A 13,882-nucleotide genomic window follows, 5' to 3' on the forward strand; every position below is an offset into this window, starting at 1 on the left:
CGCTCCACGGCATGTGGGATCTTCCCGGACCGGGGCACGAACCCGTGTCCCCTCCATCGGCAGGCGGACGCTCAACCGCTATGCCACTAGGGAAGCCCAGATATTCTTTAAGAGACAAAACATCACAAGTATTTAAATCCTCTTTGTGCCCACTCCCACCTTTCACACCCCAAATTTTAGTGCTTTTTCCAGCTTTGATAAGAGGAAATCTTGACTATATCCAGACAGCTCTGGCTTGATGCCAGGATCTTTACCTGCTCTTTTGCTTTCCTAGGTAGACGTTGGAGGTCAAGCCAGACAAGGGCAGTTAGGACAAATTTGTATATGGTTGCTGTTTACTCCTCATTGTAAAAGATGATCATAACTTAGCTTTAAACCTGAAGTCTTGATTAGTTGTGTGAGCTGATTTGGCCCACTCGGTGGGATGTATCATTTGTGGGGAGTAGCTTTGACATTAGCTGAGGGATGTGAATGTCCCTTGGTACCCTTAGTGATGGGTAACCTCAGTGCACAAAATAAAGGACAGCTTTAGTGTCCTGTGAGGGGCGGGGAACTATTGCCAGCCCCTGTAGTTTTTTTATGTGTGACCTTGACCCTTGACTCCTGGTTCCTTCTGTGACACTAATGGGTAACCTGGCATTCCAAGAGAAAGGGGCTCTTGCACTGCCATCACGTAGAGCACAGTCAGCAGGCATTATGCCTAGATACATCTCATTCTTCTCTGGAACCCCCAGTGAAGGAGCCAGGAGGTTCAGGCAGTGAAAGAGGACAGGCAGCAGGCACAGCAGCAGGGAGGGGGACGGATCCTGGTATACTCCTCAGCTCATCCCAGGCCAGACTCGGCCCCTGCCACTTTTCATCCAGAGGAAGCCCTGTGGAAATGGGAGTGTTTTTCACATGGCTCTGGTAAATCCAGGAGTGTCTTCTAGCATCAGTGTTAAAATAAAAACCTAGAACTAATGTGTATATTTTCACCCTTTTTTTTTTCCTTTTCCTCAATAGGATTCAAGCAAAACTCCCTGGAATTGCAAAGAAAAAGGCAGAATAAGTACATGGAAACCAGAAATGCAACAGTTACTAAAACACCATTTAATAGTTATAATGTTGTTACTTGTACTATGAAGGAACCGTGCTCAGTGTCAGCTTGAGCCTGCATTCCAAGCTTTTTTTTTTTTAATTTGGTGTTTTCTCCCCTCCTTTCCCTTTACCCTCAGTATCAAGCACAAGAATTGTTGGACTTAAGAAAGAACTGATATCTTAGAACCCAAAAGAATAAAGAAAGAATCAAATTAATAGGATAATGATGGTGGAGCTTTACCTGTAGCTAGAAAGGAGGGGAAAGATTGGAGGTAAAGGAGAAAATGGAAAATAAAACACATCTCTTGGGTTCTTCTATTCAAATTTCAAGGACTAGTCAGTCTTACATAGCTTTCCATCATAGTTTTGCCCTTATTTTTAAGTTAAGAAATAATGATTAACTTATAAAGAAATTATCTGGGGACAAGAATGGGATTCTTTCCCTCTTTGTTGTTGTTGTTGTTGTTTTGTTTTGTTTTTTGCAGCCCTGTGATCCCATCTTCCTGCCCCACAATGTGAGCAGCTACCCCTAATCTTCTTCTTCTTCATTTAACGATATAACTTTCAACTCTATGAATAACTTATAGTTGATAGTGATAATTCCTGATTCTCAGAATGCCATCCGATAACCAAGAATGAAAATGGAAAGTAGGATGAGGAGGAGTGCACAGGGGTGCTGCTGCGACTCCCGCTCCCCCTTAGGAGAGGAAAGGCTCCGCCATGTGGGACGGTGGGGCCTGTGTCATTTCTTTCGGACACCAGTTCTGAGCTTTAGTTTGAGAGCTTATTCCTGAATGGGCTTTCCTCCCTCTTTCCTACCCTCAAGTTTAATAAATATGGTTGTACTTTTCTTATTATAAAATAAATGTCTGTAACTGCTGTACACTGCTGTAAACTTGTTAGAGAAAAAAATTAATCTGCATGTGGGCTCCTCAGTTATTGGGTTATTGTAATCCTGTCTCAGTCCATGGTGGGGAGACATTCTCGAGAGGTGAACTACAGAAACACAAAGGCCTTTTTTCTCTTTTATCTTTTCCTCCTGCACATGGTACATCTTTAACCTGTGCTCATCGTTTTCCCCTAAGGACCAAAGCTGAGCTGGCTTGAGAGGAGATTGTGTCTGTGGTTAAGAGGTCACAGATTAGTGTAAGGAAGTGCATTTTGTGATTCATAGGGAGTTTTAACTTGGAGGCTAGCTTATTGGGTGTGTGTTGTTTGAGGGTTCCTTTCATTTTCAGGCACATAAAATGTCTTGGCATCTCTACTGTGGTACAGGGTACCTTTTGAGAGTGTTTTCCAAGAAGCTTTAGGTAAGGGTGATCGGGCAGGGCCAGATTGTGTTGACAGGCTCCGTGCACAATTAAAAGACAACAAAACAGTTCACGTTGACATCAGATGGAGGGCGTTTGGGAATCTTTGATTCCCATTTGAGACTTATAAGTGTCTTCCTCCCTTTCCAACATGAAAATTCAGTAAATTTGAAAGAAAATCATCTGTGAGTTCCTTCAGGTTGTAACTCATAGTCGTGATAATCCAGAGGGAATATGCACTGGAGATTTTAAAGGCTACAATCTTCGACGGTCCCAAAGCGGTGCAGCTCTGTAGAAGGTAGTGTAAGGAAGTTTTCCTTCTACTTTGTTGAGGAAATTACTTAGGAATTTAGACGGGTAAAAGGTACCCTTGCCTTACTCCACTCGCTTATTTTCTTAGCCCCCTTTCCTTTTGAAATGTTTAACTGATTTCATGTCATAGTAGGGAATGCATTCTCCATCCCCATCCTTTGCCCTCCCAGGAAGTAAGTGTACTGATCATCTTTTGGGGCTTCCCCTCCAAAGGACCTTTTTCTGCACTGGAAGCCTCCACACCTAGCTCTTTGTTTTATTAGTGCTGTGTTTAGATTAATTTGGACAGATCTTTGTGCCACACAAGAATTTTTTGTTTTTTTTAAGAAAAATCTATAGGTGAAAAATTACTAACGAAACCGTGTGTGCGTGTATGTGCGTGCAACGTAAAAGTACAGTAGCGCCTAAGGAGCTTGAATCTTGGTTCCTGTAAAACTGCAAATTGATGTGGTATTAATAAAAATAATAATAATAAAAAAGAACACAGTGACTGTGGTGTCATTCTGCTAACTTTATTCTTTATACACAGTTTGGGTAAAGTAAGAACCAAACAAGGCTTCCACTGGCCCCCATTCCCACTCCACTTTTGAGGCATTAAAAAGCGACTAATAGTTGATACTGGTAATGATTTCCAAGACTGTAGAATTTCCATAGTAGAGCAAAACTGTGCACTTGGTTTCTGAAAGAAAATAAGAGACCCTCTAAGAGATGACCTTAGGAGAAAGATGATGAGTGGAAGGGGGCCAGAGGGGTCTGTTGTCCCAGTTTACACCAACCTAGGAAGGTTCCCCCACCTGCAACATGAAGCAGCCTATAACTCAGTCACAATGTACTTAAAATGAGAGTCAATCACCATGGCAAATGGAAACTTTTCCATCAGGTTTTTGCTGAAAGAACTTGTCTCGGATTAGCTCTTTCCCCAAACTAAGGCTGCCATGACCCTTAAGCTGGATTTGAAAAGTTTATTCAACATACCTCTTAGAAAACTTAGGCTGAAATTTTTAAAAAATAACTGATGCAAACAACTTCACAAATACGCATACAAATGTTCAAATAATATCACTAACATGGTATATAAATATGTATTCAGAGTAACATTTACATATTGGCCATAATAGCAAGCATACCATTAACAAAAAAATTCATGAAGAAACTTCACCTGTTCATATCAGACTCCCAAGGCAAGGAGGAGGCACCTAGAGATGGGGACCACCTAATCTCCTAACTCATGAGGCTATAGCTGCAAAGTAGTAACCACTGCAGTGGCACTTTCTAGATCATTGGTGCTCAGAACTTCAGCATGCCTCATGATCACTGGAGGGCTTTTCAGAACGGACTGCTGGGCTCCACCCCTGTTTCTGATCTACAAGGTGGGGCCCAAGGATTTGCCTTTCTACTAAGTTCCTAATGGGATGATGCTGTTCTGGTGGCCACTTCTGAGAACCAGTGGAGTGCTTGGGGCTGCTGCTTACTAAAGACATCTGCTCCTGCCCTCCTAAGTCCTCTCCCTATCAAGGGGAAAAACCATTCCCACCCTGCTCTCTGCCCTGGCTTACCTGAACTTCGGCAGAGGGCTTGGATGACTATAATAACTGCCCCAGTTTGCCTACTGTTTTTGAACAGGCAGAGTAGCAAAAGTGGCACAACACTCCTGGATCCGCAAACAACGTGCATGAAGGAAAATAAAAGAATGGCAGTGTCCACCCTGATGCCATCCATAATCCCTGTTCTGAAGCTTTTAATACTGTCTCAAAAAACCTGGAAGTTCAGACACTCTAGGAATTCACTTTTCAGTCAACTGACAGCCCATGCAGTTATTTCCTGAACCCCTGGTGGCATCAACAACACAACACCAGAGCCTTGCCCAGTAGAGAGGCCTTGGGCCGGGCGGCAGTCAGCCCTGCTTCGGGAGTTCTGATGGAGAAGGCTGCTGCTGGGGCCCTCCAGCTGAAGCCAGTGGTGGCAAGGCTGCCCTATAGGATACTCATTCGTTACAAGCAAGTGTGCTGTTCTTTGCCATCCGCGGGAGGCCACAACTGCGCTGCGGGCCTGCAGCACCCAGCACAGGTCATCCTTCGGCAGGCCTAATGGTAAAAGAAATTTTAACTCACCAGAGATTGGGAGGCCGTGTAGTGCAAAGAACACTGAATTGGGAGTTGAGATTTTTATGCTAGTCCTAGTACTATTCCTACCTGGTGTGTGTGTGTGATAATTTCAGTTTCCGGGCTTCATTTTACCTATCTGTGAAAGGGGTGGGGGCAGGTACTAGATCTCCAAGGTCCTTCCAACTCAGACAATCTTGAATTATATAAAAATGCTATAAAATCCGTGGTATAAAATTCAATTCCCAATCAGGAAGAGTCAAGGGGACTGGGCCTGAGGCACTTGAACCTTGGGCTCTGGCCTGGGGGCACTGGGATGAGCGGAAGGGCTTCTTTGCTGTCTGCTTTCCCACCCACAGAGGCAGCTCCTGGCCCCAGGTGCCAGGGCCCCTTCCCCTCCAGACCCAGCCCTGAAGTCCCAACCCGCTGACCTCCCCACTCTCAGGCTTTAAGACCAAAGGAACTGGCCTATGTGAAGAGCAGACAGTGGGTGCCAGAGACTCCGAGGAGGGGCCCCGGTGAGGCACACATTAGTCTATGATGTTTGGGGTCCTCCCATCCGCGCCTCCTCGCACCTCCTCCCTTTAGGTCCTTCCTCCACCACCTCACAGCTTATCTCTGATACACGCATAATAAATAAGACATTTGCACATAAGGGTGACGGACAGCTCTCTTCCCGCCCCTCCCCCTCTCATATAAAAGCATTAAATACAGTTTCAAAATAAAATACAAAGAGCAAAAAGGGCCTGATCTCGGGGCCACCTGTTCTCCACAGGAGAATGAATCTACACATCCCTCTCGGACCTGCCTGGGAGATCGTGGGGCCCACGCCCGGCCCCTCAGGACCTGGCGCTGCCGCGGGGAAGAGAAACGAAGGCCGAGGCCCGGCCCCAGGCCCTGGGGGCTGAGAACGGGTGGCGCGTCCACCGCGTACAAAAGGGGACAGGAACAGAACGCCAACTGCCGGGACCTCCAGTGCCCCGGGCTCGGACTGACGGGCGCTGAAGCAGGAGCGCCTGACTGAGCTCAGGGTAAACGGAGGCCTTCGGAGCAAGAGAGGAGCAAAGGAAAAAAGTGCTAATCCCTTTACAAGATCTCGGTGCGGGCGGCCGTGGTAGGGGCCGGGGAGGCGGGTGGGGCGGTCCTCGGAGAGCCCGCCCCGGAGGCAGGCACAGCAAGCGGGGCCCGGCCCAGCTCCGCCCCCGCCCCGGGCCACCGCCCCGCCCGACCACCCGCGGTACTACGCGCCTTCACCGCGGGCTGGCGGGCTGGCTCCCAGCCCCGTGGCCTCTCCTCCCGAGGAAGGCCCTCGTCCGCAGTCCAGGCCCCGGAGCGGTCGAGAAAGCCAGTAACAACTGGGCAGCAGCCGCCCCGACCCGGGAGCCGTGCCTGCCGACGTACAGCTCTGAGAGCTGGACCCCCGGCCGTGAAAAGGGGTCGGTGCGTCCTTTCTGCCTCCCCCACCTACTTGGGGCCCTAATACTGACTGTCGGTGCCCCCGTCCCGGCCTGGCACAGGATCGCCTCGCGGGTGCGGCCGCGGCCCGGAAGCTCTCCGTGCAAACGCTGTGGCTTCTCAGGAACGTGAGGCCCTGAGCGGCGAGGGCCTGGGCTCCGGGTCCGAGAAGAGAGCGCGATTCCTGCGGCGCCCCGACTAGCCTGGGGAACTCTCTGGAACCGAGCGCAAGCCGGAGACCCCCACCCAATCCCGAATCTCCGCCCGGCCCGGCCAGCGGGGGGCAGCGGCAGCGGCCAAGGCCGCGGGAAGCTGGGGCTCCCAGCCGGACAGCCAGCCGGGCATGGCCCCTCGAGTGCGAGTCCTCTACGCCCGACACACGGCGCCCGCCTTGAGGTCCGCGCCGCCGTCGCGCGGTGCCGGGGCGGGCGGTCCAAAGCCCTCGTGGCCGTAGCAGCGTAGTGCCGCCTCCTCGTAGGCCTCCAGGATGGTCTGGCGCTCCTCGGGCGTGAAGTCCATGGAGAAGGGGTGCACCTGCAGAATGTGCCGCTTGATGGTGCTGACCTTGAGCGTGGCCAGCGCGCCCCCGCACACCATGCACACCAGGCCGCGCCGGCTGCCGTCGTAGTCCATCAGGTACTCGCCCCGCCAGCGCGGCTGGTAGTTCCGCCTCTGCTCTCGGCTGCGGGGCGGCGGCGGCGGGGGAGGCGGCGGCGGCAGGGGTGGGAAAGCGAGTCCCCCGGGCTCTGGGCCGTCCTCATCGTCCTCCTCTTCCTCGGCGGGCCGCTCTGACGGTTCTCCAGGGGAAAGTGGAACGTCGCCTAGGACGGAACAAAGGACCGCATTGGAGCGTCTGGGCTTCGTAACCCCCACTTTGCCCTGTCCCACCCTCCCCTCTCCCCTTCGACCTTCCACTCTCCCCACCCCTTTCTGCCCTGGCCCCTCTCCCTCTCCACCTGCTCTGGCCCTCCGCCAGCTCACCCCACCACTCCTCCTCCTCCTCTGGCTCCTCCTCCTCTTCCCCTCCCCCCTCCTCGGAGGCTGCGGCTGTGCTGGGGGCGGCAGGGTCCCTGGGGGACTCGGGGCAGGGCAGCCCCAAGGCCAGAAGGTGGGCGGCCTTCTCGCTCCACTCCTGGGCGATGAGGGCCCTGACTGGCCCGCTGAGGCGCGTGGAGCCCGGGTGGCGCTGGCGGATGTGCCGCTTGATGGTGCTCATCTTGAGCGAGGCCAGCGCGCCCCCGCACACCATGCACACCAGGCCGCGCCGGCCGCCGTCCAACTCCATGAGGTACTCCAGCCGCCAGCGCTCCTGGTAGTGGCGGCGGTGGTCGCGGCCCCGCGGAGACCGGCCCGGGATCCCCACCCTCTCGCCCTCCTCCAGCTCCTCCTCCTCTGCCGGCCCGGGCCTCTCAGGGACCCAGCCAGCCTCTTCCTTTACGTCTGGGGGGCTGAGATCCTGAGAGGAGGGGGCTCCAGCAGCGGGGGCCGAGTCCCGGCTCTTTCTGGTCAGGTCCTGGGGGACGAGGTCATCGTCTGTTGGGGAAGGGGTGAGGGAGAGGGGCTCAGCCTGCTGGCTGGGTTGCCCTTACCCACAGAGACAGGGTCCCTTGCTCCACACCCCAGCCCTAAGCTAGAGGGCCCAACCAGAGAGAGAGGGAGAGGGAGTGTGTGTGTGTGCGTGTGTGTAGGGGAGGAATGAGTCCTCCCGTGTGTGTGTGTGTGTGTGTGTGTGTGTGTGTGTGTGGGTGGGTGGGTGGGTGGGTGGGTGTGGGTGGGTGGGTGTGGGTGTGTGTAGGGGGGGAATGAGTCCTCCCGGCTGTGTGTGTGTGTGTGTGTGTATAGGGAAGGAATGAGTCCTCCCGGGTGTGTGTGCATCTGTGTGTGTGTGTGTGTAGGGGGGGATGAGTCCCTCCCGGTTCTGGCCACAGACCTCACTTTGCAGCCCTTATATGATGGGGTCCTGGCCCTGGGATGGGCCTCGCACCTGGTGGGGACTGGGTGAGCTCAGACAGTGCCTCGGGCTGGCCACCCCAGGCTTGCAGCAGGGCGCTGCGCTGGGGGCCGCTGAGCCCCAGGGAGCTGGGGTGCACCTCCAGCACGTGGGCACGGATGTCATCCAGGTGCAAGCTGGGTAGTGCCCGGCCACAGGCCATGCACACCAGCCGGTTCCCCCGCGGGTCATAGTCCATGAGACACTCTGCCCGGAACCAGTTCTGCAGGGACTCCTTCAGCCTTCGCTCCAGGCGCCGGGCACCCAGCCCCCTGCTGCCCCCAGCCCTCCGGGAGGCAGACAGGCGCCGACGCCGAGCCCGGGGTGCCCCTGGGCCCCCTCGCCGCTGGCGCCGGCCGCCCCCACCAGCTGGGGCTTTGCCTGAAAGGGTTGGAGGAAGGGAAGGAACTGAGATGCTGGCCCTCCCGGGGAGCCCCCACCACCACAGCCAGGTCCTCCATCCATAAGGCTCTCCCTCACTCTGACTCTGAGCCCTCTGCCTAAGCTTCCCCCGGCCCTTCCTCTCCCCTCAGGTCTTCACTCCTCCATCCCCTAATCCTCCTGAACACAAACCCTCAGCCCACCTGACTCCTCCCCCAGACCCACATTCTAGCCCCTTCCCTAGACTTCACTGTCAGTCATACCTTCCCAGTGCCCTCTGCTCCCAGACCTTCCCCGGCCTCTCTCCCCAGCCTCCACTCCCTGGATCCTTCTAAAACCACAGAGTGGTTAGTGGTTAGACCCCTAATCCCACTGTCTCTCCCGCACTACTGTCCAATAGACAGACCTCACCCCAAAAAGGAGCAAAAACTTGCTCCAGAAAACCAGCTAGTTGGCTAAGAAGCCCAGGCTGTCCCCACCCGGCCCCGTCCACTACCCACGCCCTTGCTTCCCCATGTCCTACATTACCTGGGCCCTTGGGAGGGCAAGCCTGGAGGCCAGCCCCTTCCTCCTCCTCTTCCTCCTCCTCCTCCTCCTCCTCCTCAGCCCCCTGGGCCCCTGGGCCCTCAGCCTCTCCACAGGCCCCCAGCCCCAGGTGGGCATCCCAGCTGTTGCTGATGACTTCCTTCTCCCGGGGACTCCAATGCAGGGAGTAGGGGTGCTTTTGGCGGATGTGTCGCTTGATGGTGCTGAGCTTGAGAGTGGCCAGGGAGCTGCCGCACACCATGCACACCATGCCGTGACGGGCAGGGTTGAAGTCCATTAGGTACTCCAGCCGCCAGTGGTCGTGGTAGTAGCGCCGGTGGTCACGGCCAGGGATGCGGCTCTTTCCAGGCCTCGAGGCCCGGGCCTCACAGTGGTCTGAGTATTTCCTGCCTGAGGATGCTGGTCCCCTAGCCCTGGAGGAGGGCAGGGGGGCACTCCCCCAGCTCCCCAAGGCACCCCCTTCCAGCTGAAGATCTTGCCCTGAAGAGGGGGAAAGGGAGACAGTTTTTCAATCCCCGATTTCCAGGGAAAGAACCTAGGGCTTCGATTTTGCAAGAGAAGGGAGGTGGGAGAGAGGTCATTCAGGGGCAGGAAAGGGATGGCAACAGCAATAAAAGGGAAGTGGGAGAGCAGGGCGTCAAAACATTGGTCCTTTACAGAGAGCAAGACCCCTTTAAGAGAAGCTCAAGAACAAAAGAATGCAGGGCACAGCTCTGACTTTCTAAAAAATAAGGTGAAGGCCGAAGGCCAAGGAGGCAGCAGGCTGTGCAAGGCCCCCTTTTTGGATGAGAGCTGTAGGGGTACAGCCAGGAGAGCAGCATGCCGGGGCGGTTACAGCCGCAGCGGGGTGAGAAGAACAAAGGGGGCATCTGTCTGCGTCCAGGGCTGCGCACAGGACCCACTGCCCAAGGCCCCAGCCAGGAAGGCCCCACCCAAAGATGATCTTCTCCCTTTTTCCAATAATGCCTCAAATACACCCTCCTGAGAATCCCATTTTAAAGGGCACTAAGCATTGTCAGTTCCCCAAATTTAGAGACCCACAGGAGGGATCCCCATGACAAAGCTGTCAGCACCTCCAGAGAAAGGAGTTTTTAGGACTCTGACTTTCCTAGAGTCTGGGAGAGCCGATGACTGAAAGGGGATGACGACGGCAGGAGGGCCACCAGAGTGGCTACTGAAGACTCTGCAGCAGGGAGTGGCCACCACCCACTGGAGTCCATTAAGTCTTTCTGGGGATTTATTTTTTGCTCTGGCCGGGAGCCGGCCACTGCCCAGCAATCAGAGGGCAGTGAGTGGAGAGGCCACCAACCCAGTGGTGTTCCCTTTTGCCAAATAGAGACACTAAGCAGTCCCCCACTTTGCCTACACTTTGGACCTTATTTTATTTAGAAAAGGGTCTCCTGGACAAATAGGCTGGATAGACAGGTGTGATCATTCTCCCAGTGGAGAATCCCCCAGTCTGGGAAACAAAAGGCAGGATCAGAGAGGGCTCCTGTCATCACTGTGTTTTTGTTTGGTTTTGGTGTAAGTAGATCCAAAGAAAAAGAAAACACTAGTTTCAGAGTCAGAAACCTGGGTTCGACTCCTGGCTTCACTGGTAACTTGCTCTGTGACCTGTGACAGGTCATGTCCGCTCTCTGGGCCTAAGCGTCTTTGTCTGCAAAGACACTGGATAGCTAGCTGGTCTCTGAGCATCCTTCCAGCGCTGGATGTTAGTCTAAGGTGGACTGGCGCTTTAAGAGCCGAAAAAAGGGGAGGAGCTGGGATTCTTTAAAAACAAAAGGGGATGGGGAATTTCTGGGAGGGGAGCTCGGGGATTAGGGCTGAGTCTCCCTAGCCTGGACAGTCTTCAGGGTCTTAAGGCTTTGACCATGAAGCAGAGGGATGAAGAAAAACAGTCTCCTCTGAGAGCAAACGAATAGGACTGGCTGGTCCCCCTATAGCTGACAAATTGTGGCAAAATTTCTGAAAAGAAGGGAGGGGGTAACGCGCGGACTAGAGGGGGTGTATGCCTTTGTGGGCGAGCCCATCCCTTTAAGGACTGCCCGCCGTGGGGAAGGTACTGGTAGGTCCCCAAGAGGCGCAAGCCGTGCTCTTTCCCAGGGAGAACGTAGGGAAAAAGAAAAAGGCTTCCTTTCTCTAGGCAAGGCCACAGAGGAGAGGACAGCCCAACTTAAAGCAGCGGAGTCCCCAGCACAGTTCCTCTGGTGGGAAGCTCGGAAAGGGACCCAAGGTCTGGGCAGACTTTTAAGAGACAGCCGGATAAGGGAGACCACCTGGGAGTCTGAAAGAGAAAGGGGCGGGGGCCGCAAGTCCAAGAGCCTAGAGCGCGAGCCCCGCGGCGCCTGGCCAGGCCCTCTGGGGCCCCTCCAGCTTGGCCTCCAAGGCGGGGGCCGCGGGGCCCTTTAAGGGGGAGGGGATCCGCCCGAGCCCCGCGGGCCAACCCCGGGAGCTGGGCGGGGGGCTCCCCCGCTGGCCCTGCAGTCGCCATCCGCGCCCGCCAGGTGGCGCCCCCGGCCGCCCTGCCCGCGTCCCCCCCTTTGTTCGGCGGAGGAGAGGGGCCCGGAGCCCGGAGCCGCAGCCCTCCCCTCCCCCATGCCGGGGCCCCCGCCCGAGCCGCCGGCCCCAGCCAACTCTTACCGCCGTCGTCCTCCTCGGGCTCCGCGCCGCCGCTCGATCCGGCGGGCGGCAGCCGTCGGCCCCGTGCCGAGGCCGCTGCTGGCCCGGGGCCGCCCCTGCCGCCGCCGCTCCGGCTCCGGTGGTCCCCGCCAGGCTCCATGCGCTGCGCTGCGGAGCGGGGCCCCGGGGCGGCAGGGCGCGGGGCCGCGGGGCCGGCGGCGGCCCGCGCGCGGCGCTCGGTGCGCGGGGCCCCGGAGCGCGGGGCGCATGCACTGGGCGGCCGGCCGCACGGACGGCTGACTGCTAGCTCGGCGGCGCGGGCTGGACCGGGGTGGGGATTCCTGTCTGGGGCCCCTGGGGCTCCTTTAAGGGCTCCTGGGTAAATTTAAAGGGGCCGCGCGCTATTTCCTCCTGCCAGCTCGCGGGGGGCTGGGGGGAGAGGCATGAGGCGACCAGCCCGACCGAGGCTCTGCAGCCTTCGCCCGCCGCGGACGTTAGGAGCACGGACCTCGCCGTCCTCGCGGGCCCGCGCCGCCGCCTCCGGGGCTCGGGTCCCGGCTCCTGAAGGGTCACCGAGGCGGCCAGGGGCGCCGCGTCCGTTGCGACGCGCTTCCACCCAAGCTCGGCTCGCAGCCACTGCCCCTCGGGGCATCTAAGCGCCCGGCTCCCCGCACCGGCGCTGGCAAGGGGGTCGACCGGTGGGGAGGCCCCGGTCCCTGCCAGGGACTGCCTCCTCCCGCGCGAGCTAGGCGCGGGCCCCAGAGCGGACACGACTGGCAGGGGCCCCAGATGGCCGTGTCCCTGCAGAGAGGGTGGAGCCGCGGGGGCGGCCGCGCCCCCTCCCGCGGGAGCCGCCCGGGAGCGCTGGGAGCTCGGCCTTCAGCATTGGAGGGCGGACGGGCCAAGCTCCCCCGGAGCTGGCCGGGGCGGGGACCGCGGCCGCAGAGACTCAGGCTGAGGAGAGGGGGCGCGCAGTAGACCGCGGAGAGCGGGCTGCGCCGGGGCCCGACGCTGCCGGGCGGAGGTGGCCCCAGGATGGAAGCCGAGAGGGGAGGGCGTGCGCCGCCGTGACTCAGGCTTCTGCCCCCGTAGGCCTGGGGGTGCGACACGAGGCCCTAGACGCGGTCCCGGACCCTCTGCCCCGCACGAGGAAGGGAAGAACGCTGTCCCCGGGCGGGGAGTCGGGCACCTGGGGACCCGCGCCACCACGGCTGGGAAGCTCTGGGGCGGACCCTGGTTGCGAGCCCCGGGATGCCTCGGAAGCCCCAGGTCCCAAGAAGCGGAGAGAAGGGACCTGGAGAAGCAGCTAGGGGCACGGCAGCCTGGAGTCCTTCCTCGAGGACCGGCTGGAGAAGCAGGTGCTTTCTGTGCCTGTGGTTGGTCGCCCACAACAAAGGCGATTCCTAGAGATCCAAATTACAGGGTGCGGGAGGCCATACAGGGTCTCATTATTTAGAGGTGGGTTTTAGTCTCTTCTTCGGGGAGGTGCCCAGCAACCCGTTAAAGAAGTCACTCTTGACACATTCATTTGCTCACTCTACACCTATTGTGTGCCAGCATGCTCCCAGGCGCTGGCAGACAGCAGTGAGCAAGGTGTGCAAATCTGATACTGTTTCTGACTTAGCACCCACAGCTTATAAAAAGGAAACGATTCCAGTCCTTGGGGAGCCATGGGAAATATTAAATTACTTGGGACACAGGAAGCCTGCTTTCCTAAGTGTTCGTGAAGAGGGACCAGGAACTAAAATTTTTGAAGTGTCTACAAGGTGTCTGTCCCATTGGAGATGTTGTCCCATCTCTTCCTCAGTCCCCATGATGGCCTGCGAGAGACATCACCCTGGGTAAACAGAGTCTCCGTCCTACAGCTCTGCTCTCTCCACTACTGGCCTTGCTGCACTCCACCCACTTGGGTGCCCACCAGGGGCCCTGGTGCTGATATGGTACCAGATGGGGCCATGAGATGGGGGATTCCCTTATTCATATGTCCTTCGCCTATGCCCGGCCAGGGACACAAAAGGAAAATAAGACACAGACCTGGCCTTCCCATGTTCCTAAGTATGTTTTTTAAACAATTACAAAGACAGCCCAAG

General features: G+C 56.7%; 2 protein-coding genes across 4 annotated transcripts in view; one reads left to right on the forward strand and one right to left on the reverse strand.

Annotated features, from left to right (window-relative positions):
- RTN3 (reticulon 3) overlaps nucleotides 1-3,189 on the forward strand; it is a 62,359-nt gene extending 59,170 nt beyond the window's left edge. For both annotated transcript variants that reach the window (XM_019932625.3, XM_019932626.2), the window contains exon 7: nucleotides 1,003-3,189. In XM_019932625.3, coding sequence (XP_019788184.1) covers nucleotides 1,003-1,048 — 46 coding nt within the window. In that variant the 3' untranslated portion in view covers nucleotides 1,049-3,189. The remainder of the gene's footprint in view (nucleotides 1-1,002) is intronic.
- A 6-nt stretch (nucleotides 3,190-3,195) lies between these two features.
- ZFTA (zinc finger translocation associated) lies at nucleotides 3,196-12,732 on the reverse strand. Of its 2 annotated transcripts, XR_004527659.2 has the most exons (6): nucleotides 11,814-12,732; nucleotides 9,156-9,653; nucleotides 8,241-8,627; nucleotides 7,238-7,789; nucleotides 4,256-7,077; nucleotides 3,196-3,378 (listed from the first exon to the last, which is right to left on the reverse strand). XR_004527659.2 is itself a non-coding variant. In XM_033860882.2 (5 exons), exons 1-5 carry the CDS (start codon nucleotides 11,950-11,952, stop codon nucleotides 6,623-6,625), a joined length of 2,031 nt encoding a protein of 676 aa, XP_033716773.1. In that variant the 5' UTR covers nucleotides 11,953-12,732; the 3' UTR covers nucleotides 3,196-6,622. The 2 variants fall into 2 exon arrangements, 1 of the variants encoding a protein (XP_033716773.1); XM_033860882.2 differs by having other exon boundaries at nucleotides 3,196-7,077.
- Nucleotides 12,733-13,882: the final 1,150 nt, after the last annotated feature.

This window comes from Tursiops truncatus, chromosome 8 (genome assembly GCF_011762595.2).
Source record: "Tursiops truncatus isolate mTurTru1 chromosome 8, mTurTru1.mat.Y, whole genome shotgun sequence".
In the NCBI taxonomy this organism is placed as follows: domain Eukaryota; kingdom Metazoa; phylum Chordata; class Mammalia; order Artiodactyla; family Delphinidae; genus Tursiops; species Tursiops truncatus.

Excerpts from the sequence above, each read along its gene's own strand:
- ZFTA (XM_033860882.2), bottom strand. The coding sequence starts at position 11,952 with ATGGAGCCTGGCGGGGACCACCGGAGCCGGAGCGGCGGCGGCAGGGGC. Across the intron at positions 9,654-11,813 it reads GCCCGAGGAGGACGACGGCG|GGCAAGATCTTCAGCTGGAA; the intron begins GTAAGAGTTGGC and ends CCCCCTCTTCAG. Across the intron at positions 7,078-7,237 it reads GGAGGAGGAGGAGTGGTGGG|GCGACGTTCCACTTTCCCCT; the intron begins GTGAGCTGGCGG and ends GTTCCGTCCTAG.